At 39.6% G+C, this 27,694-nt stretch overlaps 2 protein-coding genes across 2 annotated transcripts; both read left to right on the top strand.

Annotated features, from left to right (window-relative positions):
• The first annotated feature begins 357 nt into the window (after positions 1-357).
• On the top strand, positions 358-2,134 carry LOC121368878 (hematopoietic prostaglandin D synthase-like). The gene is given in 3 exon segments (XM_041493636.1): positions 358-490; positions 1,841-1,864; positions 1,867-2,134. Coding segments are annotated over 3 exon segments (327 nt in total). The 3' UTR covers positions 2,037-2,134.
• A 14,386-nt stretch (positions 2,135-16,520) lies between these two features.
• Positions 16,521-24,800, top strand: LOC121366179 (glutathione S-transferase-like). The gene is made up of 5 exons (XM_041490730.1): positions 16,521-16,837; positions 17,829-17,921; positions 21,488-21,603; positions 22,112-22,216; positions 23,793-24,800. Exons 1-5 carry the CDS (start codon positions 16,705-16,707, stop codon positions 23,958-23,960), a joined length of 615 nt encoding a protein of 204 aa, XP_041346664.1. The 5' UTR covers positions 16,521-16,704; the 3' UTR covers positions 23,961-24,800.
• Positions 24,801-27,694: the final 2,894 nt, after the last annotated feature.

The raw sequence follows: 27,694 nt of genomic DNA, 5'->3' as shown, positions 1-27,694 counted from the left end.
TTTAGTTTTGCCATTACCATAGTTTGATAGCCAATAGCCGATGTATTTTTCGTGCGGGTGTTTCGTTAAACATCTATAAAAGTATTTCTCTGTCGACAGGATGCATGAAGGGGTTTTATATTGTGTTAATATTGTCGCCTATGGGATTTGATTTGGTGATGAGGGATGGCTAGTTACACGGCGGTTGTATTTTGTTGAGAAAGCGCAGTGTAAGGTTATCTAAACATCTAGTTTGTGTAGAGATCAAACAATGAATCAGCAGTTTAGACCTCCGTGTGAGTCTGTATATAAACGGGTATACAACGCACCTAGTCGGACATTTGTGTGTTTTCTATGATCAGCAACAGTCGTACCGCCATGCCTACCTACAAGTTGACGTATTTCGATATTCGCGGAAGAGGGGAGTTAATTCGAATGTTATTCGCTACCGGTGGTAAAGAGTTCGAAGAAAAGAGGGTTCAGTTTGCAGACTGGCCAAACGTTAAACCAAGTAAGTTGCTCTCGCCTGCACACACAATAATTAAATTTTAAAAATAGTAAATCGAAATTCATTGCGATGAACATCGATAGGTGCAACTATAAACCAAGTTTCAATGATATAGAACTTCCAGTTGAGAAATGAAGCTGAACGCGTCAACCACAAAAGACGCCGTCGCCGCCGTCACCCCCTCCTCAGTGTGAACATTGTCAGTGGACACAGTGTGTACATCTAAAGCTGAAGCTGACGAGGAACGATATATTTGCCATTTAATATTTTGGAATCATCTAAATTCCAACCAGAATTAATTTCAAATTTTTAAAAATATTTTGATTCTATTGTACGTTTCTCACAGTTCCTTTCACGTTGTTTTACATAATTACACAACTTTTATTGGAAATAATCATATTGATGTACTTACGTTTGTTTGACACCCAGTAGCCGATCTCTATTTTCGTGCTGGGGTGTTGTTAAACATACATACATTCATTCATTCGCCTTTTTAGTTCGTAAAACCGACACACAAATGTGTTTCACTGCTTTCAAAATATAATAATTAAAGAAACACACATACACACACACACGCACGCACACGCACAGAGAGAGAGAGAGAGAGAGAGAGAGAGAGAGAGAGAGAGAGAGAGAGAGAGAGAGAGAGAGACAGAGAGAGAGACAGAGAGACAGAGAGAGAGAAAGAGAGAGAAAGAGAGAGAGAGAGAGAGAGACACACACACACACACACACACACACACACACACACACACACAGAGAACAACAATCAAAACAAACAAAAAATCCATTTTTTTTTTAAAATAAACAAAAAACCATCCAAACGCCAACACGCTCGTCTTTTTGTGGTTTCAATTGTTTACCTTGGTCATGACAAAAAGAAGAAAAAAAGTACGGCTCTATACAGGATAGTTTAATGTTTTAGGGGCGGGACGTAGCTCAGTGGTACAGCGCTCGCCTGATGCACGGTTGGTCTGGGATCGATCTCCGTTGATGGACCCATTGGGCTATTTCTCATTCTAGCCAGTGCACCACGACTAGTATATCAAAGGCCGTGGTATGTGTGGGTTTTCCATAGTGTTGACATCCAATAGCCGATGATTAATAAACCAGTGTGCTTTAGTGGTGAAGTTAAACAAAACAAACTTCTTAATGTTTTATGTCAAGTTCGACTGGATGTAAATGTAAAAACAAATATACATAAATATGTTCTTTGCTGAAACGGTGTTTACATAAATATGTAATTATTTACTTGTAAAAGCAAATATACATGCACATGTATGTAAACGTAAATATGCTGTATGCATAAATATGTACAACCAGATGTCATCAGTTCTAACAATTTATTTTCAGCTCTTCCCGGTTGCTCTATGCCTGTTCTGAAATCGATGGCAAAATGTACACACAAAGTTTGGCTATTGCTAAATACCTGGCTAAAGAATTCAGTGAGTACTGTAAGGGCAGTTCCAGAGATTACTACTGGATGTTTACTGTTGGGATGCATTGCGATTCCTTTTTCTTCTTGTATGCTGAGTTTCTTACAAGTTGAAAAATTCAAATACAGTAGTCATTTATTTAAAAAAAAGAGTGGTACAATTGGGGCCTCGCCCCTGACGACATAATCCATGGGCGGATTATGGGGGGGGGTCCCAGTTGCACGGATCCCCCCCCCCCCGGCTAAAACAAACCCCCACCCCACCACGTAGATCTAAATGGATGTCCACGTAAAATTTATAATAACAAATTATAAAGTTTTACATATTGTTTCGGAAATCCCCCTTACCTGAAGCATAATCCGCCCCTGTAATCTCTGGAACTTCATTAATTCTAGATCTGTTGTTAGTGGTTATTTATTTATAAAGACAGTCTGTTAAGTCATAAGCGTTGAAAGGGCAAAGCGACTTGCAGTTGGTATGGGGATATTAATTCGCATTTCAGCGCGCTCGAGGGAGAAGGGGAGGGTAAGGTAAGTATTCTGGCCACCTCGGCTTCAAAGTCCGATTGGACCAAACAACGCCCCTGACACACCCCTCCCCTCTCCACCCAACCACCACTTCCTACATCTATAACAGGACCGAATGTCTGCAGCCAGTTCTCAAGTCCAAAGTACACACATTGTAATTGTAGTAAAAACATGTTAGTAGGCAAATTGGTTTATTAACTTCATTCCTAGCGGTAAAAATGCCAATAGGTATGTACATAGATTAAATGTACACACACTCTAGTAAACTCAAATCCTTTGCAAATAACATAATTCCTAGCCTAATATTGAGTCTCCCAAATAGGCCTTCACGTCGATAGCATTTAACAAGGTGATGTACCTAATTCTGATGTCCAAGGTGGGCTGAATCATTTAGATACCCCCTTCCCCCTCGGATAAACAATAGCCATGACAAGGTGCGTGTGCAGAAAACTGTGAAAGTGTTCTTGACTGTGTTGAGCGGGATCAGGCCATGCTTTCTCGGGAAACGTATTAAGAACCACTCGTTTTGTGTGTCCTCGCCTTTAGTTATGGAGCGTTCACTTGGGTTGCAGGATCGAACGCCCTCAACTATCCCCACAGCGTCTCCGTCAGTTTTCCACGACTGGTACACCAAGGACCCGGGGTACACGTTGTGTATAAATGTATATAAAGCAATGAACTAGGATGTGAGAAACGTGTGTATGTATTCAAAGTCGCATCTCTGTGTAAGACAGTTACCTCAGATTTATGAAGTGCTACAACGTTGCCTTATCTTGTGTTTTAGAATTGGCCAGGAAAACCAGCCTAGAGGAGCTGAGGGTGGATGAGTTGATGCACATTGCGGAGGACATGCTACAGGCATGAGGCAAAGTTATTTCTGAACATGATGAAACCAGAAAGGTATTGGAACGTGAATAAATCAGAAGTGTACTCTATAGATGCAGTCAAACCTATTCAAGTGGTTAAATGTCTTAGCCCTGTGAGACATAGCCATATTTCTCAATGGTCATTGTAGTCCTGTAAGAATCAAACATATTTCTTAATGGTCATCGTAGTCCTGTAAGAATCAAACATATTTCTCAATGGTCATCGTAGTCCTGTACGAATCAGACATATTTCTCAATGGTCATGTTAGTCCTGTAAGAATCAAACATATTTCTCAATGGCCATCGTAGTCCTGTACGAATCAGACATATTTCTCAATGGTCATGTTAGTCCTGTAAGAATCAAACATATTTCTCAATGGTCATCGTAGTCCTGTAAAAATCAGCCATATTTCTCAATGGTCATCGTAGTCCTGTAAAAATCGGCCATATTTCTCAATGGTCATCTTAGTCCTGTAAGAATCGGCCATATTTCTCAATGATCATCTTAGTCCTGTAAGAATCGGCCATATTTCTCAATGGTCATCTTAGTCCTGTAAGAATCGGCCATATTTCTCAATGGTCATCTTAGTCCTGTAAGAATCGGCCATATTTCTCAATGGTCATCGTAGTCCTGTAAGCATCAAACATATTTCTCAATGGTCATCGTAGTCCTGTAAGAATCAAACATTTCTCAATGGTCATCTTAGTCCTGTAAGAATCAAACATATTTCTCAATGGTCATCTTAGTCCTGTAAGAATCAAACCTATTTCTCAATGGTCATCGTAGTCCTGTAAGAATCAAACATATTTCTCAGTGGTCATCGTAGTCCTGTAAGAATCAAACATATTTCTTAATGGTCATCGTAGTCCTGTAAGAATCAAACATATTTCTCAATGGTCATCGTAGTCCTGTACGAATCAGACATATTTCTCAATGGTCATGTTAGTCCTGTAAGAATCAAACATATTTCTCAATGGCCATCGTAGTCCTGTACGAATCAGACATATTTCTCAATGGTCATGTTAGTCCTGTAAGAATCAAACATATTTCTCAATGGTCATCGTAGTCCTGTAAAAATCAGCCATATTTCTCAATGGTCATCGTAGTCCTGTAAAAATCGGCCATATTTCTCAATGGTCATCTTAGTCCTGTAAGAATCGGCCATATTTCTCAATGATCATCTTAGTCCTGTAAGAATCGGCCATATTTCTCAATGGTCATCTTAGTCCTGTAAGAATCGGCCATATTTCTCAATGGTCATCTTAGTCCTGTAAGAATCGGCCATATTTCTCAATGGTCATCGTAGTCCTGTAAGCATCAAACATATTTCTCAATGGTCATCGTAGTCCTGTAAGAATCAAACATTTCTCAATGGTCATCTTAGTCCTGTAAGAATCAAACATATTTCTCAATGGTCATCTTAGTCCTGTAAGAATCAAACCTATTTCTCAATGGTCATCGTAGTCCTGTAAGAATCAAACATATTTCTCAGTGGTCATCGTAGTCCTGTAAGAATAAGCCATATTTCTCAATGGTCATCTTAGTTCTGTAAGAATCAGCCATATTTCTCAATGGTCATCTTAGTCCTGTAAGAATCAAACATATTTCTCAATGATCATCTTAGTCCTGTAAGAATCAAACCTATTTCTCAATGGTCATCGTAGTCCTGTAAGAATCAAACATATTTCTCAATGGTCATCGTATTCCTGTAAGAATCAGCCATATTTCTCAATGGTCATCTTAGTTCTGTAAGAATCAAACATATTTCTCAATGGTCATCTTAGTTCTGTAAGAATCAAACATATTTCTCAATGGTCATCGTAGTCCTGTAAGAATCAGCCATATTTCTCAATGGTCATCGTAGTCCTGTAAGAATAAGCCATATTTCTCAATGGTCATCTTAGTCCTGTAAGAATCAAACATATTTCTCAATGGTCATCTTAGTCCTGTAAGAATCAAACATATTTCTCAATGGTCATCGTAGTCCTGTAAGAATCAAACATATTTCTCAATGGTCATCGTAGTCCTGTAAGAATCAAACATATTTCTCAATGGTCATCGTAGTCCTGTAAGAATCAGCCATATTTCTCAATGGTCATCTTAGTCCTGTAAGAATCAAACATATTTCTCAGTGGTCATCGTAGTCCTGTAAGAATCAGCCATATTTCTCAATGGTCATCGTAGTCCTGTAAGAATAAGCCATATTTCTCAATGGTCATCTTAGTCCTGTAAGAATCAAACATATTTCTCAATGGTCATCTTAGTCCTGTAAGAATCAAACATATTTCTCAATGGTCATCTTAGTCCTGTAAGAATCAAACATATTTCGCAATGGTCATTTTAGTCCTGGGACATATTTCTCAATGGTCATCTTAGTCTTCTGACGACCAGACATATTTCGCAATGGTCATCCTAATCTTCTGACAGCCAGACATATTGTTTAAATCTAGTTAAAATTCAGACACGCGTGGGTTTGCTATTTTATGTTTATCTTCTATTTTGTTTTTGTTTTTAGAAAGAGTTGTGGGTGAAGCTGATTAAAGACGATATTGCGCATTTTGCAAAATTGTTTGAAACGTTTCTCACTGAAAACGGAACTGGATACTTTGTTGGTAATTCGGTACGTTTAGATAAACTACCAAAATAACCGAAGTTTAAAATGTGCTGAGGTGTCGTTAACGAAACATCCCTTTCCTTTCTAATTATTATGTTAGACGTTCATTAAAGGACATGTTGGAGGGGTCTTTGCATTTTAAAAAAAATCTGTTTTATTATTTATTTATTTTGTTTTTTTTGGCGGGGAGGTTAAATTGAAAAATCTCTAATTATGTTTTTGTACATAAATATGGAATTTTCATTATAATGTAAAAATCATGTTCATGTACTTACCTTTGTTTGACACCCAATAGACAAAGTATCTTTAGGTCCGCTATGACTTTTGTCAGCGGAGCTATTCTAATACAGATGTTTTTTCCCGGAATTGTTCGTCCATCGTCCAAGCGTTCGCGAATGTTTTCTTTGAAGTTTATCTTCACCCGGGATTTTGATTGAGTTGTTCTGTAACTTGGTACAATGATCATCTGGGGCACTTTTCAAACTAATAGAGACATAATAATAACATGTTTTATTTAACGAAGCACTCAGCACATTTTATTTACGGTTATATGGCCTCGGACATATGGTTTAGGATCACAGATATTGAGAGAGGAAATCCGCTGTCGCCACTTCATGCGCTAATCTTTTCGATTGTCATGTGTCATAGGGTTTTACGTGCACATTCAGAACAAGCTGTTGTAGCGCACGCCTGTCGTGGGCACAAGAGCCGGCCTTAAATATTGATAGAGGAAACCCACTGTCGCGACTTTATGGGCTACTCTTTTCGATTAGCAGCAAGGGATCTTTTATATGCACCATCGCACAGACAGGATAGTACATACCACGGCCTTTGTTACACCAGTTGTGGAGTACTGGCTGGAACGACACAAACTAATAGAGACATATTCAGAATTTTTTAAATATTTTTTTTATTACATTAATATTTTTAAAAAGTCAATCTTCTAGAGTTTTGTTTGGATAGTTCTCACACTTGATACTATGATTCTCTTGGGCAATTTCAATAAACTAATAGGAAGGCATTTTGAAAGTTTCGAATTAAAAAACACAACTTAGTACAATAATTCCCAGGGGCAGTCTTCACAAACTAATAGAGAAATATTGGGGAAATTTTGAATGTGTGAATTGTTATTAAATTAAAAACAATAAATGGAAATTTATCATTGAACATTTAAAAGTCTGTCGTCTGCTAGATTTTTGTTGAATACTTCTGAAACTCGGTATAATTATTTTCATGGCTAGTCTTCACATAAATATAGAGATAGATCTATGAAATTCAGAATTTGTTTTTATAGTTACACTAAAAAGTTTAAATACATATTTAAAGATTTAAATGAAAAATTAACATTGAAAATTTGAAAATCTATCTTCTGGTAGTGTTTTCATTGGAAAGTTCTGAAACTTGGTACTATGACATAACATAAATACTCCTAGTTCTATACTTGGTAACAATGTTGGCTTTATGTGAATTATTCAGATTGTTCATGTATACCATTCAGTCATTAAACGTTTGTATTACTTCAAGCTAGTCAGATGTACAAAACCATAAATCTATTTCCCTTTGCCACTCTAATATTATTTAAAATATTTATTTCGTTTCAGATTTCTGCTGCTGACATCGCAGCACATGCTGCTTTCGAAAACACGGTCGCCAAATATGGAGAATCTGTGTTAAAAGACTCGCCCAAACTGTTAGAAAACAGGAAGAAAGTGGCGGCGAAAATCAGCAACAACCTCAAGAAGAGAAAACGTACAGACTTGTAAAATCGATCATGTGCACATGTGATATGACAAATCACAAAGACCAAGTCGATCATGTAGACAGGTGATATGACAAATCACAAAGACCGAATCTAATGACATTACGCACGGTGTTCGTTATTGAATCATACTGTTGGTGAAACATTACTTTAAATCTCTCGCAGTAAAGCATACTTCTGAACGTACTGTTATGTTTTATATCTCAAATTAACAACAGAAAACATATCTATATGGGTTTATAACTAAATGACATAAATCCATCCACATTAATTATTTATACGAGACAGAAGTATTGCAAAAACGTCAAAAAACGATATATACGGGTAACGGTATATACGTTTATACGCTTTTCATTACAGCTCGTTTCATACAAGTTTAATATGTAAATTATTAGAAGTCTTTACAAATGCCGTTAAATACAAGTAGATTAAATAAAACAAATCGTTGGTGATATTTTAATTTAATGGAATGAAAGATCACGTGAACACGACCCCCCCCCCCCCCCCCCCCCCCCCCCCCATCTGCTAGTATCCAGAATAGACAATAAAATACGATTTTAATGAAACTGATTCAGGCAAACCTATATTATGACCATGGCTTCGGTTCGACTACATTCGAAACGCATGCTTTACGAAAGTAAAATACATTGAACCTAACCATAAAATGTGCACATTGTTTTTTAGTCGATTACTTGCATGAACCAATAATGTAGGGGAAACAACTCTTACTTGTCAATAAGTATTTATACTCACATTATTAAACGATCAACTGCCAAGTGTCGTTCACCCTGTCTTATTTTGTAATGTTGTCCTTTTCAACAGCGTTCAAATGATAATTAATTAAATTAAAATATTAACTTTTTTTTTTAATTGCACCAACTGGAAATGAGGTAGAATGTAACTTAGCAACAGAACTCTCTCTCGATGGCCTCAGGTCCCTCTCCCTCCACCCAAGGGTAGATCCAGGAAATATTTTGATTAGGGGAGGGGGGGGGGGGCTAAGGAAAACAAGGTATATGGACCAACTCATGAAAAAAACCCCAATGACTTTAAAAAAATAAAAATCAGTAGCAGCAAGGGATCTTTTATATGTACTTTCTCACAGACAGGACAGCACTTACCACGGCTTTTGATATACCAGTCTCGGGGCACGAGTTGGGATGGGATACCTCTCATTTAACCAATCTGGAAATTTTCCTGTCTTGACTCTCGACCAAAAGAAAATATATTGGATTTATGCTGGTAAGAAGGAAGGAAGGAAGGAAATGGTTTACTTAACGACGCACTCAGCACATTTTATTTACGGTTATATGGCATCCGACATATGGTTAAGGACTACACAGATATTGAGGGAGGAAACCCGCTGTCGCAACTTCGTGAACTACTCTTTTCGATCACGGGATCTTCAATATGCACCATGGACAGAATAGCACGTACCACGGTCTTTAATGTACCAGTCGTGGTACACTGGCTGTAGCGAGAAATAGCCCAATGGGCCCACTGACGGGGTTCGATCCCAAACCGACCGCGCATCAAGCGAGCGCTTTACCACTGGGCTACGTCTCGCCCTATGCTGGTAAGAAATCAGTCCATAAACTATTATGAATTGCAAATATGCAGTACTGACGACGAAAATAAACTTTACAAGGGTTGAAACTGTATTATAGAAAACCAACAAACGGTACGGTGGGATATGAAAGTTCAACATTTAAACGTCACAATGCACTCCGTGATACATGCAAAGGTTTTGTGGGATGGTTCTAAAAGTATGTTATATTGTGTTGGGTACTCAGCCATGTTGGCATTAAGGGCAATAAAAAGGTAGGTGTTGTTGCTGTCTGCGTTCAATTTGCCATGTGGCAATGTCTATATACCCTACAGTGATTGTAAATATTATATCATATTAATCAATATATTGTTTCGACTTGGCAAGATGATTGGGATGGTGCGGTCTCGAAAAAGCTTCATTCTGTAAAGCCAGTCCTGGGAGAGTGGCAGTCCTCCGGTTCAAGAACGATGGACTAGTCTTGTGCCGTGCCCACATCTGCCATGCATATTTGACGCATTCATTTATTTTAAAAAAAGACACCCCCCCCCCCCCCCACACCTCCTCAGTGTGAACACTGTAAGTGCGCCACATTTTGGTGGAGTGATCATGTGATGCAGACGAGAAATAATTTGGAATCATTTAAATTCCACCCAGAATTAAGTTTAAAGTTCTTAAAACACTTTGATTTCTATACAAAGTTTAAAAATATACTTACCTTGATTTTTGTATTTTATTATACGTTTCCCCACAATTCCTTACACCCAGTCTACCAAAAATCATACCTATTAATTATTATGTCAGCAAATAGCGATTACAATTTATCATGTGACAACGAGATGAATTCCCAAGGAACATTAAGACGTAATCATTAGAGCCGAATCATCTAAAAATAAGCCCAAGGACAGACCCATATAGAGACCCAGAGACAGACCGAGAAGGTGGGACCCAAGAGGAGACCCTTGACGTCTCAGTCGCAGTGTCAACTCTATCGTTCACCTAAAAGCTTAGACATATGTATTTTATCCGTATCACCATTGCGTTAACTTATTAATCATGTTTAATGTTGGAAAGTAAAATACAAGAACCTACACCACCAACTTGAAACTTGTGTTACTTCATTTACATTCATAAGAAAAACTACTCTGTGTTAGTATTTTGCCTAAATATACAGACTAACAAAAGACACGCAAATACTTTAATACATACTAGTATATATTTGTTTTCATGATAAAATTATTTTGGTAAACAAACTATGAATATGATTCTGAAATGTTCACAAGATATTAACACAGTGTAATTTCTTTTGTTTTGTTTAAAGGAACAACAGACAGCACAAGTTGGTTTGTAGGTTGTTATTTTCCTTTCCAACATGTAACATGATTAACAAGTTGACAACATGGTGATACATATAATATACAAGTCTGCGCTCTTGGGTGAAAGACACACAGGTCTCCCGACAGAGTTAACATTGCTTATGTCACAAAATTGTCTCTCGGATCTTCCAGTAGAGTTTGTGCTTTGTAAAAGAACTTCAAGGCGTGTGAACAGAATCTGTTCTTCCCAAGTCTGTGTTTCATTGGTAAATTATCCTTATTTGTAACACACATACTAAACACGTATCCATGTAATATGTAGTTGTTCCAGCCAGTGCACCGCGACTGGTATATCAAAGGCTGTGGTATGTGCTTTCGTATCTGTCGGATGGTGCATATAAAAACATCCCTTGCTACAAATGAAAAAACCAAACAAAAACGTCGCGGGTTTCCTCTTTAAGAATACGTCAGAATTACGAAATGTTTGACATCCAATAGCCGATGATAAATAAATAAATGTGCTCTAGTGGTGTCGTTAAACAAAACAAACTTTATTATGGAAAGGTAAGATGATGTCGTTAAAATGAAACATATTTAATATTATTTCAGTCCATACATGCGTACGTGTATTAATAAGTGGTCTCGAAAAGGAAGGAAATGTTTTATTTAACGACGCACTGAAAACATTTCATTTACAGTTATATGGCGTCAGTCATTTGGTTAAGGACCACCCAGATATTGAGAGAGGAAACCCGCTGTCGCCACTTCATAGGCTACTCTTTTCGATTAGCAGCAAGGGATGTTTTATATTCACCATCTCACAGACAGGATAGTGCATACCACGGCCTTTGTTACACCAGTTGTGGAGCACTGGCTGGAACGAGAAATAGCCCAATGGGTCCACCGACGGGGATCGATCCGTGACCGACCGCGCATCAAGCGAACGCTTTACCACTGGGCTACGTCCCACCCCTGTTGCAAATAGAGATCACTGCTTAAACAGGACAGTCAGTAAATACGTAACTGAGGTTGTTCAAAGCAGGTTAATTTATATTAAATTATTAGGGATGTGGCAACTCGACCCCTTGATACAGGTGGTCGTTTAAAAGACAATTGATAATTTTGATACACATAAAAACTAACATGATTCAGAATGAATACTTGTATTCTCTCATTTCATTCCAACATATTTCCGTGCTTATATCCAAGTAAGGTTCAAGCACGCTGTCATGGGCACACACCTCTGCTATCTGGGCTGTCTGTCTGTCTAGGACAGCGGGTTAGTTGTTTGTTAGTTTGTTAGTGGCTAGTGAGAGAGAAGAGGGTGTCGTGGCCTTACACCTACCCATTAAGTCGTTAAACTAGCTCGCGAATCCTGTACCTACCGGCCTTATGTCTCATAGCACGACACCACCGATGCCAGTTAAATGTATTCACATTTCTTGTGTTGTTTAGTATTAATACAAAAAGATGGTCCCTTAATCGAGGTTGTCAGTTTATATTAGCTCGCGCGAGTGGTCTCTTAATAAAGATGACTGCTTTAAAAGCATAACACACACAAAAATCACGTGAAACGTTTTACTCAGATGGTTGGGGCGTAGCCATGTGGTAAAGCGCTCTCTGGCTATTTCTTGTTCCAGCCAGTGTACCACGACTGGTACGATATATCAAAGGCCCGTGGTATTGCTGTCCGATCTGTGGGATGATGCATATAAAAGATCCCTTGTTACTAACGGAAAAAAATGTAATCTCTAAGATTATGTCAAAATTATCAAATGTTTGACATCCGATAACCGATGATTAATAAATCAATGTGCTCTAGTGGTGTCGTTAAACAAAAACAACCAACCTTTAATTTTTACTCATCTGACGGCTCTCGTGTGCAATAGACTTAACGGGGCACTCGGTGCGTATGTAATACCACTGACTAAACATTCAATATATACACCCCACAGGAATACGACCTAAAGCTACACCCTCATATCCAGTCATAGCAATAACGTTCTAAAGCTACATCACGGGCGTAGGAAGGTACCAAAAGGTGTGGGGGCGGGGCGGGAGGGGAGGCAAACACACACACAAATACATGTATAAATATATAAAAAACACATCGCTGCTGCTAAAAGTGTGTGTGGGGGGTACATGCCTCCCTTGCGCACGCCCTCCCCGCTTCCTACGCCAGTGTACATGCATTTATAACCAAACTGGGATTAAATAACATTTTTATTTTTTACCTTTTCTCTTTCTTCTTATTTTTTTTATCCCTCTCGCGATGACTTTGCAATATTTCTAAAAACCCATTCAAGGCCAACTATAAATACACTTCGTGTAATATAACCGATTCGTTAAAAAAAACCTCCTCCAAAATAACCAAACCTGCCACGACATTCATCGATGAGCCTCATTAATGCCTTATTTTAACATCAATAAAACAAACAAAACAAACAAACAAACAAACAAAGATCAAGAAGAAAATGGACCGACCTATTGATCATTAATATGTGTCTACCGAGGGCAAACAAAGCATGGTGACCTAAGAGAAAAATGCAATGTCATGCTAGCGTTGATTCTTGTGTTGACAGGATACTAAAGTACAAATGTTATATATACTGAACAAAATAAGAAACTTCCGCTAACTTCGCTTGAACATAACTTGATAAAAACAAACCTGGGGAATAATTGTTATATATGCGTTTAAAGAGTGTTCCATGATGCATCGTTTGGTGCAAAAATCATGGCCATAGGTTAACAGAAACTGGGAGAAATTTTGACCAAGTGTGGTAGGGGTTAAAAAAAACCCACCCACTTAATAACGGGTATGACCACCTCTTGAATTGACCACTACAGTGCATAACAGGCGCATAGAATTGACTAAAGTGTTGATTTCTGCCTATGGAATATTGTTCCATTCCTGAATGAGCGCTTGACGAAATTCGTTGACGTTAGCGGGTGGGTTGGGACGACGCCTCAATCGTCTGTCCAGACTATCCCAGACATGCTCGATGGGGTTGAGATCAGGACTTTTAGCGGGCCAGTCATCAATGAAATCAATGTTATTTGTCCTAAGAAAATTTACAGTGTCTCTAGCTGTATGAGAGGTGGCATTATCATGCTGAAAAATCGAGATGTTGGCGTTGTTATGGAACAGAGGAATGACGTGATGAGCGAGAATGTCATCGCGGTAACGTTGAGCATTTTAAATTGCCATCAGTGACGACTAGTGATGAACGATAACCATGGGCAATGGCTGCCCAGACCATGACACAACCCCCAGCCCCGAAACGATCTCGTTCAAGACCACAACAGTCAGCATAGCGTTAATTTCTCCTACGGTAGACGCGCACCACGTTGTAAAGAAAATCTGCATTCATCCGAAAAAAGAACGGTATTTCCAGCGTCGCCGTATCCAACGAGTGTGTACACGTGCCCAATTAAGACGATTTAGACGATGACGTTGCGTTAAAACGCATCCGACGTAAGGACGTCGTGCATGTAAACCGTTCTCCCGCAGACGATTACGAACAGTTTGCCCACTGATTCGGTTATTATCAATCTAATTAAAATTAGCTCCACTATTACATGTGGATCTAAAGACAGCCAGTTGGAGCTCATGTCCACCAATCAAAACCTTACTTGCAGAATCCTGCCAGTGATTTAAAAATAATTTGAAAACATTCCGAATTATCCTGAGGGTATACGACGTTTCGTGTGAATTACGAATGCCTTAAAACATGTTTTATTTTATAAAATAAATAATTTGTAATGTATAACTGAAGACTGATTTAGGTTTTTTAAATTTTATAAATAAATAAATAGTTTTTAATGTAAAATTGAAGATTGATAACCCACCCCGTACGTATTGGTATGGTTCGCTGTACTGAGGCCACTAAAATAGACTCGCCCGATATTTTTAGAATTTGTATGCTCCCAAATAACGTTATAAAAGGCGAAGTGTGATTGGACAATATTTAAATTATTATTTACAGACGAAATGTTACCTGGACATTGGGGACTATGCAGTGTTGTTAGTTTTAAATCACTGGCAGGATTCTGCAAATAAGGTTTTGATTGGTGGACATGAGCTCCAACTGGCTGTCTTTAGATCCACATGTAATAGTGGAGCTAATTTTAATTAGATTGGTCGAACTGAGGCGTAGCCAGAGAGGGAAAAACACCGAAGCAAACCCAGACCTGTAAAATATATATCAGTGTCATGGGAAAAATAAAATAAATCTGGGGAAATTCCAGAAGAGGCAAGCGCTTCGTCTGCCTCATGCTGGCTACGCCATTGCCTAAGTTGAAGGGGCGGTACGTAGCACAATCATATGGTATCTGATATGCGGCTGGTCTAGGATCGATCCCCGTCTTTGGGCCCATTAGGCCATTTCTCGGTCAAGCCAAAGCATCACGACTGGTATATCAAAGATCATGGTATGTGCTATCCTGACAATGGGATGATGCATATAAAAGATCCCTTGCTACTAATGAAACAATGTAAAACTGTCAGAATTACCAAATATTTGACACCCAATAATTAATAAATCAATGTACTCTAGTGGTGTCGTTAAACAAAAACAGTTTATGTGGAGCGCCCGCCTGAGGTGCGATGGGTCGCTCGATCGGACGCCCTCGATGGATACAGAATATTATATGTATAAAAAAGTTTCGTTTCTTTAACGACGCCACTAGAGCACATTGATTTATTACTCCTCGGCTATTTGGAATTTTGACACATATTGTCTTAGAGAGGAAACCCGCTGCATTTTTTCATTAGTGGCAAGGGATCTTTTATATGTACAGAGAGGATAACATACTTTGATATACTGGTCGAGTTTCACCGGCTGAAATGAGAAATAGCCTAGTGGGCCCACCGACGGGGATCGATCCAAGACCGACAGCGCATCAAGCGAGATTATATAAAAATTATACAAACACAGATGTTTAGTGTCCCCGACTCTGACCAGCGGTGTAAAGCATCTACTAATTATGTCCCTAATTCAAACTCCAGTATTCCAATCCGAACACGTGCCTCCCTAACACCTCCACCCCCACAATTCCATGTCCTGTCCCCCCTTTTCACAAAACACTGTATCCCCACTACTCTGACCAGCGGTGTAAAGCATCTACTAATTATGTCCCTAATTCAAACTCCAGTATTCCAATCCGAACACGTGCCTCGCCGACACCCCCACTCCCACCCCCACAATTCCATGACCTGTCCTCCCTTTTCACAAAACAGTGTATCCATGTTTGGTCATTGAGAAGTATTTGGCCTTGAGTGACTGGGTAGGGGAATCCCTAGCGGCTACATAGGTCGCGGCCATGAATCTGTAAATGGGGTTGTTTAATCCGTCTATTCGTCGCCAAACAAAAGTCTACAGTCAGACCAGTGTCGAGCAGTCACCAAACACGCATAGGCTAAACCTGCCCCGACTTAAAGTTTAACGTTTATTTTGTTTAACGACACAACTAGAGAACATTAATTTATTAATCAGCGGCTATTGGAAGTCAAACATTTGGTAATTTTGACATGTAGTCTTAGTTAGAAACTAGCTACATTTTTCAATTAGTAGCAAGGGATCTTTCATATGCACCATTGACAGGAGAGCACAGGCCACGACCTTTGATATACCAGTCATGGTGCACTGGCTGGAGCGAGAAATAGCCCAATATGGTTACCTAAGTGAAAAATGCAATGACAAGCTGTTATGTGTCGTGCATGTTTACGGGATCTGTGAATTCCGTGAGGTTGTAACATATTATGACCTAAGGTCCAAGGTCCTGTTGTAACAATCCCCCTCCCCTCCATCATCACAAATACTAAATTGTCATTTTATATTTATTTTTGTAAAAAGTGTTCATCTTCTTATTTCGTTCAGTATATTTGCACTCATTTGCACTGACAGGTTTTTTTTTTGGCAAACTCATCGCTCGCATAGTATACGTCGAGTGCCAACCCTCCTCCATTTCTACCAACCCATGATCACATGTAGATTAAAGACCGAAATCCCTACAACCAATACGTACAGAAACCAAACAATGAATCAGCACTTTAGACCCGTGTGTGAACTCGTGGCTGTATATAAACGGGTATAAAACGCCCCTAGCCGGTCACTTGTGTGTTTTCTCTGATCAGTAATAGTCGTACCGGCATGCCTACCTACAAGTTGACGTATTTCGATATCCGCGGACGAGGGGAGCTCATTCGAATGCTGTTCGTTCTTAGCGGTAAAGAATATGAAGACAAGAGGGTACAGTTTGCAGACTGGCCGAAACTTAAGCCAAGTAAGTTTCACTTGTAGGATGGGTTCGACTCCGCCCTACTTTAAAAAAGAATTAAATTAATATTTAAAAAAACCACATATATTATATTATATTTTATTGTGTAGTGTCCATTTTGGTTTGTTTAACGATATCACTAGAGCACTAGGCAGCAGGTTACTGTTCTCTCTCTCTCTCTCTCTCTCTCTCTCTCTCTCTCTCTCTCTCTCTCTCTCTCTCTCTCTCTCTCTCTCTCTCTGTTGATCTGTAAAGATGTTAACATATTATGGTTATTTTAAAACATACCCCCACCCCCGCTCTCTCTCTCTCTCTCTCTCTGTGTGTGTGTGTGTGTGTGTGTGTGTGTGCGTTTTAAAAAAATAAACATATTATGTTATCATAACAATTAGTCAATTTTATATACTGGGTAACAAAATGAATCGGGGCATAATAATATAACGATGTCTTAAAGTTAGTTTGTTTTGTTATCAATAAAACACATTGATTAATTAATCATCGGCTATTGGATGTCATACATTTGGTAATTGGAACACGTAGTTATCGGAGGGAACCTGCTACATGCAACAAGGGATCTATTATATGCACTTTCCCACATACAGGAACGCACATACCACGACCTTTGACCAGTTGTGGTGCACTGGTTGGAACGAGAAAAATCCAATCACTTGAATGGATCCACTGTGGAGTTTCACTGTATGTAAATGCAAATATACATAAATATGTACTTGACTGTAACAGTAAAATGTATTTGTATAGATAAATATATATATACATTACATATATGCAAATGAAAATATTCGTGTTTACATAAAAATGTACTTTAAGGAAACTGTAAAATGTACATGTATACATAAATATATATTGTATATAACTGTAAATATACATGGATTATAGATATATATATGTATGTACTTGTATGCAAATTATAATTAAAAACAATATATGCACAACCATTTCTCTGTCATCAGTACTAATAACAACTGTTATTTTTCAGCCCTTCCCGGTGGTTCTCTGCCTATTCTAGAAATCGATGGTAAAGTGTACACACAAAGTTTGGCTATTGCCCAATACCTGGCTAAAGAATTCAGTGAGTATTTCAAGGGCAGTTCCAGAGATTACTACGGGTGGGGGTGTGGATGGGGAATGGATTCCTTTGAGATACATCGCGATATTTTGTGTATTGGATGTCATACTACTTGAAGAAAGAAAGAAAGAAATGTTTTATTTAACGACGCACTCAACACATTTTATTTACGGTTATATGGCGTCAGACATATGGTTAAGGACCACACAGATTTTGAGAGGAAACCCGCTGTCGCCACATAGGCTACTCTTTTACGACAGGCAGCAAGGGATCTTTTATTTGCGCTTCACACAGGCAGGATAGCACAAACCATGGCCTTTGTTGAACCAGTTATGGATCACTGGTCGGTGCAAGTGGTTTACACCTACCCATTGAGCCTTGCGGAGCACTCACTCAGGGTTTGGAGTCGGTATCTGGATTAAAAACCCCATGCCTCGACTGGGATCCGAACCCAGTACCTACCAGCCTGTAGACCGATGGCTAACCACGACGCCACCGAGGCCAGTACTACTTGAAGAATTCAAATTAAAGTCGAATTATTAAAAAACATTCTTTGAGTGGTACGATGAGAACTTCACCCCTGACGATATAGTCTCTGGAACATCCTCAATTGTTTTATTAGTTATTTCTAAAGTAATAAACGTCGAAAGAGCCAAGCGACTAGGGGTATTAATTCGGATTTCAGCGCGGGGCGGGGGTGGGGTGGTGACAAAGGGTATTGCATATTCTGGCCACCTCTGCTTTAGAGTCTGGGTGGTACAGCTAATGCCTGTCTCCCCTTTCCGCCCCTATATATATAAAAGGAACCCCTCTAAACCGGACACCCACGGGACCAATTAAAAGTCCGGTTTCTAGAGGTATCCGATTTCGAGAGGTTTCATTCTGTACTGATATTTAAAACAGAACCGTTAAATAACGTCCTGTTGCCGGCCTCGGTGATGTGGTTAAACCGTCGGCTGGTAGAGACTGGGTTCGCAGCCCGGTACCGACTGTCACCCAGCGCGAGTTTTAACGACTCAATGGGTAGGTGTAAAAACACTACACCGACTTCTCTCTCACTAACCACTAACAACTAACGACCAACCCACTGTCTTGGACAGACAGCCCAGTATAAATATTCTGAGTCCCCGCTTCCCACGGTCCTGTATCATTTAAAAAAAGCGCACGAAGCCGTGGTCATGGAGTGCTGTGGTCATTTACAATGTACCCAACGTTCAAAGAGCTTTGTAAAACTGCAAATACTACAATAGTTCGCGAGTTACTGCTGGAGTTGATATCCAGGTACATTGTTGATGGAATTTACAACCACACCATCAACAAAAGGAACCGGTGTTATAACAATGCATGTCTGTCAATAATAAAACACTTGGTAGGTCCTAATGTGCTCTGCTCAACTACACATTTGTGAATGGACTGTAAAAGAAAGTACAAGTGAGTTATTCCACATTTTCAATGACTGATTAATTCATCCAATTGATGATTCATTCATCTGTGCGTATAAAACAGTAACATGAACAGACGGGACCGCATTTACAAAGCCTGTTTAGGTTCTACACGTGAATAACTAACTACAAACATTTACAATGCCTAAACACCTACGTTTAAGAAAAACAGGCTTCGTAAATTCGGCCTTTATTGTTCAAATATCACATGGTCTCTATATTAATTCTCCACGGCATAACAGGCTACATTTACATGTTTTGACCGGCCTTACTAGTGTTGTGATTAAGCCATTAGCTCCATGGCTAAAGTCCGTTTGCATCAAAACGGACCTAATGAATTGGAATGCAAACAGGCCTCGGTGGCGCAGTGGTTAAAAAGAAGAAGAAAGAAACGTTTTATTTAACGACGCACTCAACACATTGTATTTATGGTTATATGGCGTCAGACATATGGTTAAGGACCACACAGATATTGAGAGAGGAAACCCGCTGTCGCCACTTCATGGGCTACTCTTTTCGATTAGCAGCAAGGAATCTTTTATATGCACCATCCCACAGACAGGGTAGTACATACCACGACCTTTGATATACCAGTCATGATGCACTGGCTGTAACGGGAAATAGCCCAATGGGCCCACCGACGGGATTCGATCCCACACCGACCGCGCGCGCAGTGGTTAAGCCTCCAACCCAGAGCGAGTTCTTAAGGGCTCAGTGGGTAGGTGTAAGGCCACTACACCCTCTTCTCTCTCACTAACCACTAACCAACTAACAACTAACCCACCGTCCGTCCAAGACAACCCAGATAACTGAGGTGTGTGCCCAGGACAGCGTGCTTGAACCTTAATTGGATATATAAACACAAAAATAATTTGAAATGAAATGAATGGAATGCAACTCTATAATGAATAACGTTAAAGCTCACAAAAAACACATTAAATTTTAAACCAATAACAACTCGCATAACAGTTGTTGCAAAAATCGTAGCGTACATATAGTTTCTTAACAAATTTGCATCAGATTACATGGAAAGAAAGAAAGAAAGAAATGTTATATTTAACGACACACTCGACACATTTTATTTACGGTTATATGGCGTCAGACATATAGTTAAGGACCACACAGATATTGAGAGAGGAAGCCTGCTGTCGCCACTTCACGGGCTACTCTTTTCGATTAGCAGCAAGGGATCTTCTATATGCATCATCCCACAAACAGGATAACACATACCACAGTCTTTGATATACCAGTCGTGGTGCTCTGTAAATTAACCAAACTTAGTGTCCATTTTTACGGGTTGAAACTAGAGTCTAGGTGAAAATTATACATTAGTGTTTAAAAACTAGGGTCTGTCCCTTTAATAGTTATAGAGCTACGCATCAGTTCATCAGATCGCTTTAGACGCATACTTGTACTTTGTTCGCATCCCATTACAGGCTCCCACCTAGAATTATTTTAATAGCTCAGTGGAACCACTATTTGAGCCAGGAGCTTAGATGGTTGAAATGTGAGCCCAGGACAGCGTGCATGAATTTTTCAGTTAGCCAATCAAGTTTATTAAAACGCTCCTTCAAAGGCTGTAGTTTTAAAATACAATATTACTTCCTACTTCAAATGTTAAATGAGAAAAAAAATCACATATCTTAATGTGTATGTTTGTACAAAATGACAAGTATAAAAAGTAGCTGAGTGAGCTGCAATATTTCCGATATGAGCTACAATTCCCTAATAGCAAAATTACCTAATAGCTGTATTTGTTTTCGATGAACCGTTTTAAATTATGCGCCAAATTACCTCAGGAAAACTACGCAATGTTTGATATTTTGGACTTGATCCCACTGGGCATTCAAAATTCAATAGCATCACAAGTGTCCTGGTCGGGCTGCTGGTGAGCTCTTGCGGGTGGTTCCTTTTCCCACCCACCCCAAACCTTTTCCTATTCTGGACGGAGGAGAGGGTATGGGTAGACACCTGCGTCCATGACAGGCGTGCGCTAAAACAGCTTGCTCTGCATGTGCACGTTAAACCCTTAGAACATACCAGCTAGGATATAAAAAAAACGTTTACATGTACTCAAAACCGCATGTCATAGATTCGTTAAAAGGGTTACCTTGGCTTGTGTTTCAGAGTTGTCCGGGAAAACCAGCCTAGAATGTCTGAGAGTGGACGAAGTGGTACACACAGCAGAGGACATGCTGCAAGCAATGGCCAAATCCATGTTCGAAAAAGATGAAACAAAGAAGGTACTTGTGGAACATTACTCTCATTTTCACAAGGAGTGCAGGAAGTCACTAGGTCTCATAAGAGCTAGGCATTATCGTAATGCAGTTGATAACTTCCACACCAGCCCAGACCATAAAATTACCCTCCTGCCCCGGAATCGGTCACTGGCGAAGTCAGAGGCTAAGTCCGGGGTGGGCGTGCCTGAACCTCTGTGGATATAGTCACGTACATAGAGCTTCCATTCCATAAAATGAACTAGGCGGGATCGAGGGCTAGTGGAATTGTCGAACTCACTCACTCACTCTCTCTCTCTCTCTCAAACACACACACATACGCTCTCTCTGTCTGTCCCTCTCTGTGCATATATATAAATTTTGAGAAGCCGGATGCTCCCGAATCCTTTCGAATTAGAGCATGCCCCAGTCGTCATGGTTGGTATATTTATGCGCATGGTATACGTTTTTGTTATCTCATATTTATCTTCTCTTTATAATTTATATTTCTTTCTTTTTTCTTCTTTTTTTTTAGAAAGAGATGATTGAGAAACTGGCTAAAGAAGACGTACCACGTTTTACCAAAATCTTCGAATCGTTTCTCACTGAAAACAAAACTGGATTCTTTGTTGGTAATTCGGTACGTGTACTTGAAATGATTTTTAAAATCTATTTTAGTTACATTTCATTACATTTCTTTATATTATATCCAACACTGCATTATACATATTGAATAATCACCTTGCTTCTCATCTATTTATATGTGGGGTAGTCTCATTAAGAACAGAAAAGTTAGTTTGTTTTATTTAACGACACTGCTAGAGCACATTGATTTATTCATCATCGACTATTCGATATCAAACATTTGGTAATTATGACAAATAAGCTTAGAGTAAAACCTGCTACATTTTTCCATTAGCAGCCAGGGGTCTTTTATATGCCCTTTCCCACAAACAGCACAGCACACACCACGGTGTTTGATAGCCCAGTCGTGGGGCACTAGTTGGGGCGGGAAAAACTCAATCAGAGAATGGGTCCACTGAGAGGGTTCGATCCTGCGACCATAGCACCTCAGGTGCGTGCTCTACCGACTTTAGGTAGATCCCGCCCCTTAAAAAGTTTGTTTTGATTAACAACACCACCAGAGCATATTGATTTATTTTATAGTCTTAAGAGAGGAAACCCGCCATATTTTTCCATTAGTAGCAAAGGATCTTTTGTATGCACCATCCCACCGCCTTTGATATACCAGTCGTTATGCACTGGCTGGAACGAGAAAGAGCCCAATGTGTCCATCGACGGGGATCAATCCCGGCCCGCCTCTTAAAGAATATAATGTAGATAGTCCAATAGTAAGTCCTGGGGTGTGATGGATTCTAGGATCTAGGTTTTCCTTCGTCATTCTTGGCTATGTACCATGACGTTCCTGTCTATTGGAAAGGCCCGTTTCTGCTGTTTAATACGAATAACCGACGTGGAAGCAGCGAATTTCCGAGATGAATGTCGGGAGAAAACTCTTGTATGTTGGACCAAATAACCGTAGTTTAAAATGTGCTGAGGTGTCTTTAGACAGATATTTCTTTTCTTCTCACATCACTTCGTGGTAGCTCAGTGGTAGAGCCCTTGCCCGAGGTACGATCAATCGCCCTGATTGGTCTCGATTTCCGTCATCCTAATCCGTGCAACATGACTGGGACACCAAAGGCCTGTATTGTCTATGAGAAAGTGCATATAAAAGATCACAGTTGGTTTTCTCTAAGACTGTGTAGGGCGGGACATAGCCCAGTGGTAAAACACTCACTTGATGCGCGGTCGGTTTGGGATCGGTCCTCGTCGGTGGACCCATTAGCCTATTTCTCGCTCCTGTCAGTGCACCACTACTGGTACATCAAAGGCCGTGGTATGTGCTATCCTGTCTGCGAGACGGTGCATATAAAAGATCTCTTGCTACTAATAAAAAAACAAAATGTAGTGGGTTTCCTCTCTAAGACTATGTCAAAATTACCAAATGTTTGACATCCAATAGCCGATGATTAATAATCAATTATGCTCTAGTGGTGTCGTTAAACAAAATAAACTTACTAAGACTATGACAAATCTAGAATTACCAAATGTATGACATCCAATAACCAATGATTAATAAATCAATGTGCTCTAGTGGTGTCTAGTGGCATTAACAAAACACATTTTAACTTTAACTTTCTCTATGGATTCAGATTTCGGCTGCTGACCTTGCTGTTTATAATGTACTTGAAAGTGCCATCACTAAACTGGGAGAGGCGGCGTTAAAAGACTCGCCCAAGCTGTTGGAGAACAGGAAGAAAGTGGCGGCAGATTCGAAAATCTGCAACTACCTCAAGAAGAGAAAACAGACCGACATGTAAAAATTAAGACTGTATGTTTGTGCTGTGGTATACATGTGATATGACACGTTGCAAGGACAGAATCTGATATGTTTTTTTAAGGGTGCGTGTGTCCCAAGGGCGGAAATATTGGAGAATAACTAGAGACACAGGGACCAACTGATGAAAAGGGAACCGCTATAAAAGTTTGGCATTCGTGAAATCAAAATTGTAAACAAATTGTTACAAAAGGGGGAGGGCGCGTGTTAATTTTGTTTAGGAGACACCTGTATCCATGGTCCACCCTCTTGGATTCGCCCTTGTATCCCGCGTATATTAGGTGATATGATAGAGACATGGTATCGAAGTTAAGAATTTGTTACCTACGGTAATTTTGAAAGGTTTTTGTCATAGGCAAAATGCTCTAGTTCCCCTGCGGCAATTTTGAATCTGCCTACTGTAACGTTCCTTCAATGGTCATAGTGTTACAATCGGCAATCTTAAACCAGTAACTTTTGTTATTCCTTAAACCGGCGGCAATAATGTTTATTCAGAGGGAAAATCGGCTATCGGTAAAGCCTCAGATCTATTCATATCACAACCACGATAATCGCCGTCAGTGTTGCCGTTAATTTCGAGCCATGCAGTGTGCCCCGTTATGACCCAAGTCTTAGAAGTCGCGTTTAATTGTTTAAACTTTACATTGTATATTATTGTCAAAACAGACTATAGCCACGAATCAACTACATACGCACACTAGACACCCAATAGCAGATGTATTTTTCGTGCTGGGGTGTTAAAATTGCATCTCCAGTCTGAAACAGACTACGTTTTAAGTATATTTATACACAATTAGTTTAGTTAATAAAATATGTTTTTGTATACATGTTTTGTTTATCCCTTAATCAAAGGAGATGTTGCGAAATGAAACTCGAAGGGTCCGTATCCAGTCTAAAATAAATGAAAAAAACCCTTACAAAAACCCCCCAAAACATCATAGTTGAGATACAAACATTTGGGACACTCAAAATCGTGTCTAAAGCAGAAACATACGGATGAGGCGCGTGTGAAGGAAATTGTGCCAGAAGTGGTTGAGAGGTCTAATCTGTGGCGAGCGAAGTCTTTATAGGGTTCGGGTCATACACTCCTAAAAATACATTGAAAAAAATGAAACTTTTCTAGGATCGGGTGCAGTGGGTTTCGACCCCACAACCCCCTGTGGAGGTACCCACAAAATGTGTGTGTGTGTGTGTGTGGTGTGTGTGTGTGCATGTATATGTGTGTGTGTGGTATTATGGGTCAGGAAAATATAAACGGTCATGGGGGGGGGGGGATGTGATTTGGGTGTGAGTGTGTCGGGGGGGGGGGGGGGGGGGGGGCGCTCTTCTAATTAATGTTTTTAGGTTCCAGTTATTTCTATTTTCACGCTAATTACGGTCGTTGTGGTGAGTCAAGACTGGTCACGGAATACTTGGAGTATAGTATTACTGATACTTGGATACGTGTACTGTAGTACTGTATACTGGAATGTCCAAGGCCTGTCATTAACAAAGGTTTAAAAACGCCCCAGACACCCACATTATCTCGTGTATCAAGACCGGAGTTGAACTCTACGTCAAGGTTCAAAAGGCAAGGTCAACAAACCAAGGACACTAATGGGACATTTGTTTATGGGTCACGCACTGAAACTGCAACCAGGGAGGTTTTTAGACGATCTATAAGAACTGATCCATCAAAGTTATAGTATGCACGACAGACTGAATGGATATTTATCGACATCCAAGTACGAAAAACACAAGGGTTTGAGGTCAAAGTAAGGTGGAAACTTTCGGTTGAACGCTATCTAGAGGTGCTAGCGTCGTAGGATCAAATCAACACAGTGGACCTATTATCGGAATGATGTTTTTTGTTTGTTGTCCAAACCAGTGCACCACTACTGGCGGTGGTATGTACTGTCCTGTCTGTAGGGGGGGGGGGGATGCATATAAAAGGTCACATGCTACTAATACGAACAAAGCAGCGGGGTTCCTGTCTAAAATTATATCAGAATTACCAAATGTTTGACATCCATTAGCCGATGAATTAGTAAATCAATATGCGCTAGTGATGTCGTTGAACAAAACAAACCAACTTTTAACAAACAAAGGTAAATATAGGAATGATCTTATAATCCAATCAACATAAAGTTGAGACGTTAATACAACAGTCTATGCAGGGACATGGGTATTGTTTAAATTAATACACATTGTTTCTTACACACGCGTTGGTGAGAACACCATGCATTAGTTTTGATAACACAACACTATCAAGACATACGACTGGCTGCTCCTAGGTAGTGATCAGGTCACCAGTGTCATGCAGCCAATGAAAAACAACACGGGTGGAAATGGATTACACAGTGACCTATAGTTAACCTGACAATCAGTTGTCTGTGACGCATAAGTTGGCTACAAGTGCAACGGCTGTAAATAACTTTTAGTCGAAAAAGATATTAACATTTGCTTAAAACCTGGTTTTTGAGGATAAGTAAGAAATAGAATACAACATTCGTGTCCGTTAGATACCATTCATCTCACAACTCGTTGCATAAAAACGTATTAAATACAAAGAGAGGCTTAAAATGTGTATACCACCGAAGCAAATACCACAGACGACAATAGAAAGAAAGAAAGAAGTGTTTTATTTAACGACGCACTCAACACATTTTATTTACGGTTATATGGCGTCAGACATATGGTTAAGGACCACACAGATTGTTTTAGAGGAAACCCGCTGTCGCCACATAGGCTACTCTTTTTACGACAGGCAGCAAGGGATCTTTTATTTGCACTTCCCACAGGCAGGATAGCACAAACCATGGCCTTTGTTGAACCAGTTATGGATCACTGGTCGGTGCAAGTGGTTTACACCTACCCATTGAGCCTTGCTGAGCACTCACTCAGGGTTTGGAGTCGGTATCTGGATTAAAAATTCCATGCCTCGACTGGGATCCGAACCCAGTACCTACCAGCCTGTAGACTGATGGCCTGCCACGACGCCACCGAGGCCGGTCAGACGACAATAGTAACATGTGGTTACCTGCAGCGTATATCTATCGACATATACACCACGATATAAATACTACCACCTCTCACCCTTAAAGTAAATATTTTCAGAGATGATTCCGCACAAAAATACTCTTTTACAGGTACCCCATACATGTTTCAAGCACAAGGCTACCTGGTGGTACTAGATGAAATAAAATTGCATACATTGTTTTTCCCAGACGAAACAATTTTTATTTTACAATAAACACTCATATTTATTACCAATGACAGGACTTGTGGTATTAACTTATCTATCAAAAGTTTAGTACTACATAAAGGATCATACCACTCTTCAGCCAATACAACATTTTTTATTTCTGTGCCTACGCATTACAACAACACGCAGTGCAGACTGAAAGCAATGCACCTTGTGTAAATACTACAATGCTTATAAGATATAGTCCTGCAACAGAGGCCTCCAAAGTGAAAACTACGTATGTTTCAGAAAGTGGAATCATTATACATTTCATTTCATTTATGTGTATGATTTGTCAGTGAAATAAATTTGAAAACTTTGATTTGCAAGCACACTTTTGTTACTGACAATCTAATATCGAAGATTGTTCAGCGAAGCTCAATATGCATTTTAATGGACCCAACTTTTCTTCTAAAACAATATCCCTTGTGTTTCCAAATTTGCAATCAACTGCAACTGGTCAACTTTCTTTATCATTAAATAGAACATTTTCC

Source organism: Gigantopelta aegis, chromosome 3 (genome assembly GCF_016097555.1).
Source record: "Gigantopelta aegis isolate Gae_Host chromosome 3, Gae_host_genome, whole genome shotgun sequence".
NCBI lineage: Eukaryota > Metazoa > Mollusca > Gastropoda > Neomphalida > Peltospiridae > Gigantopelta > Gigantopelta aegis.
The sequence above is the reverse complement of the archived record's forward strand: the minus strand, read 5'-3'. Positions and strand labels throughout refer to the sequence as shown.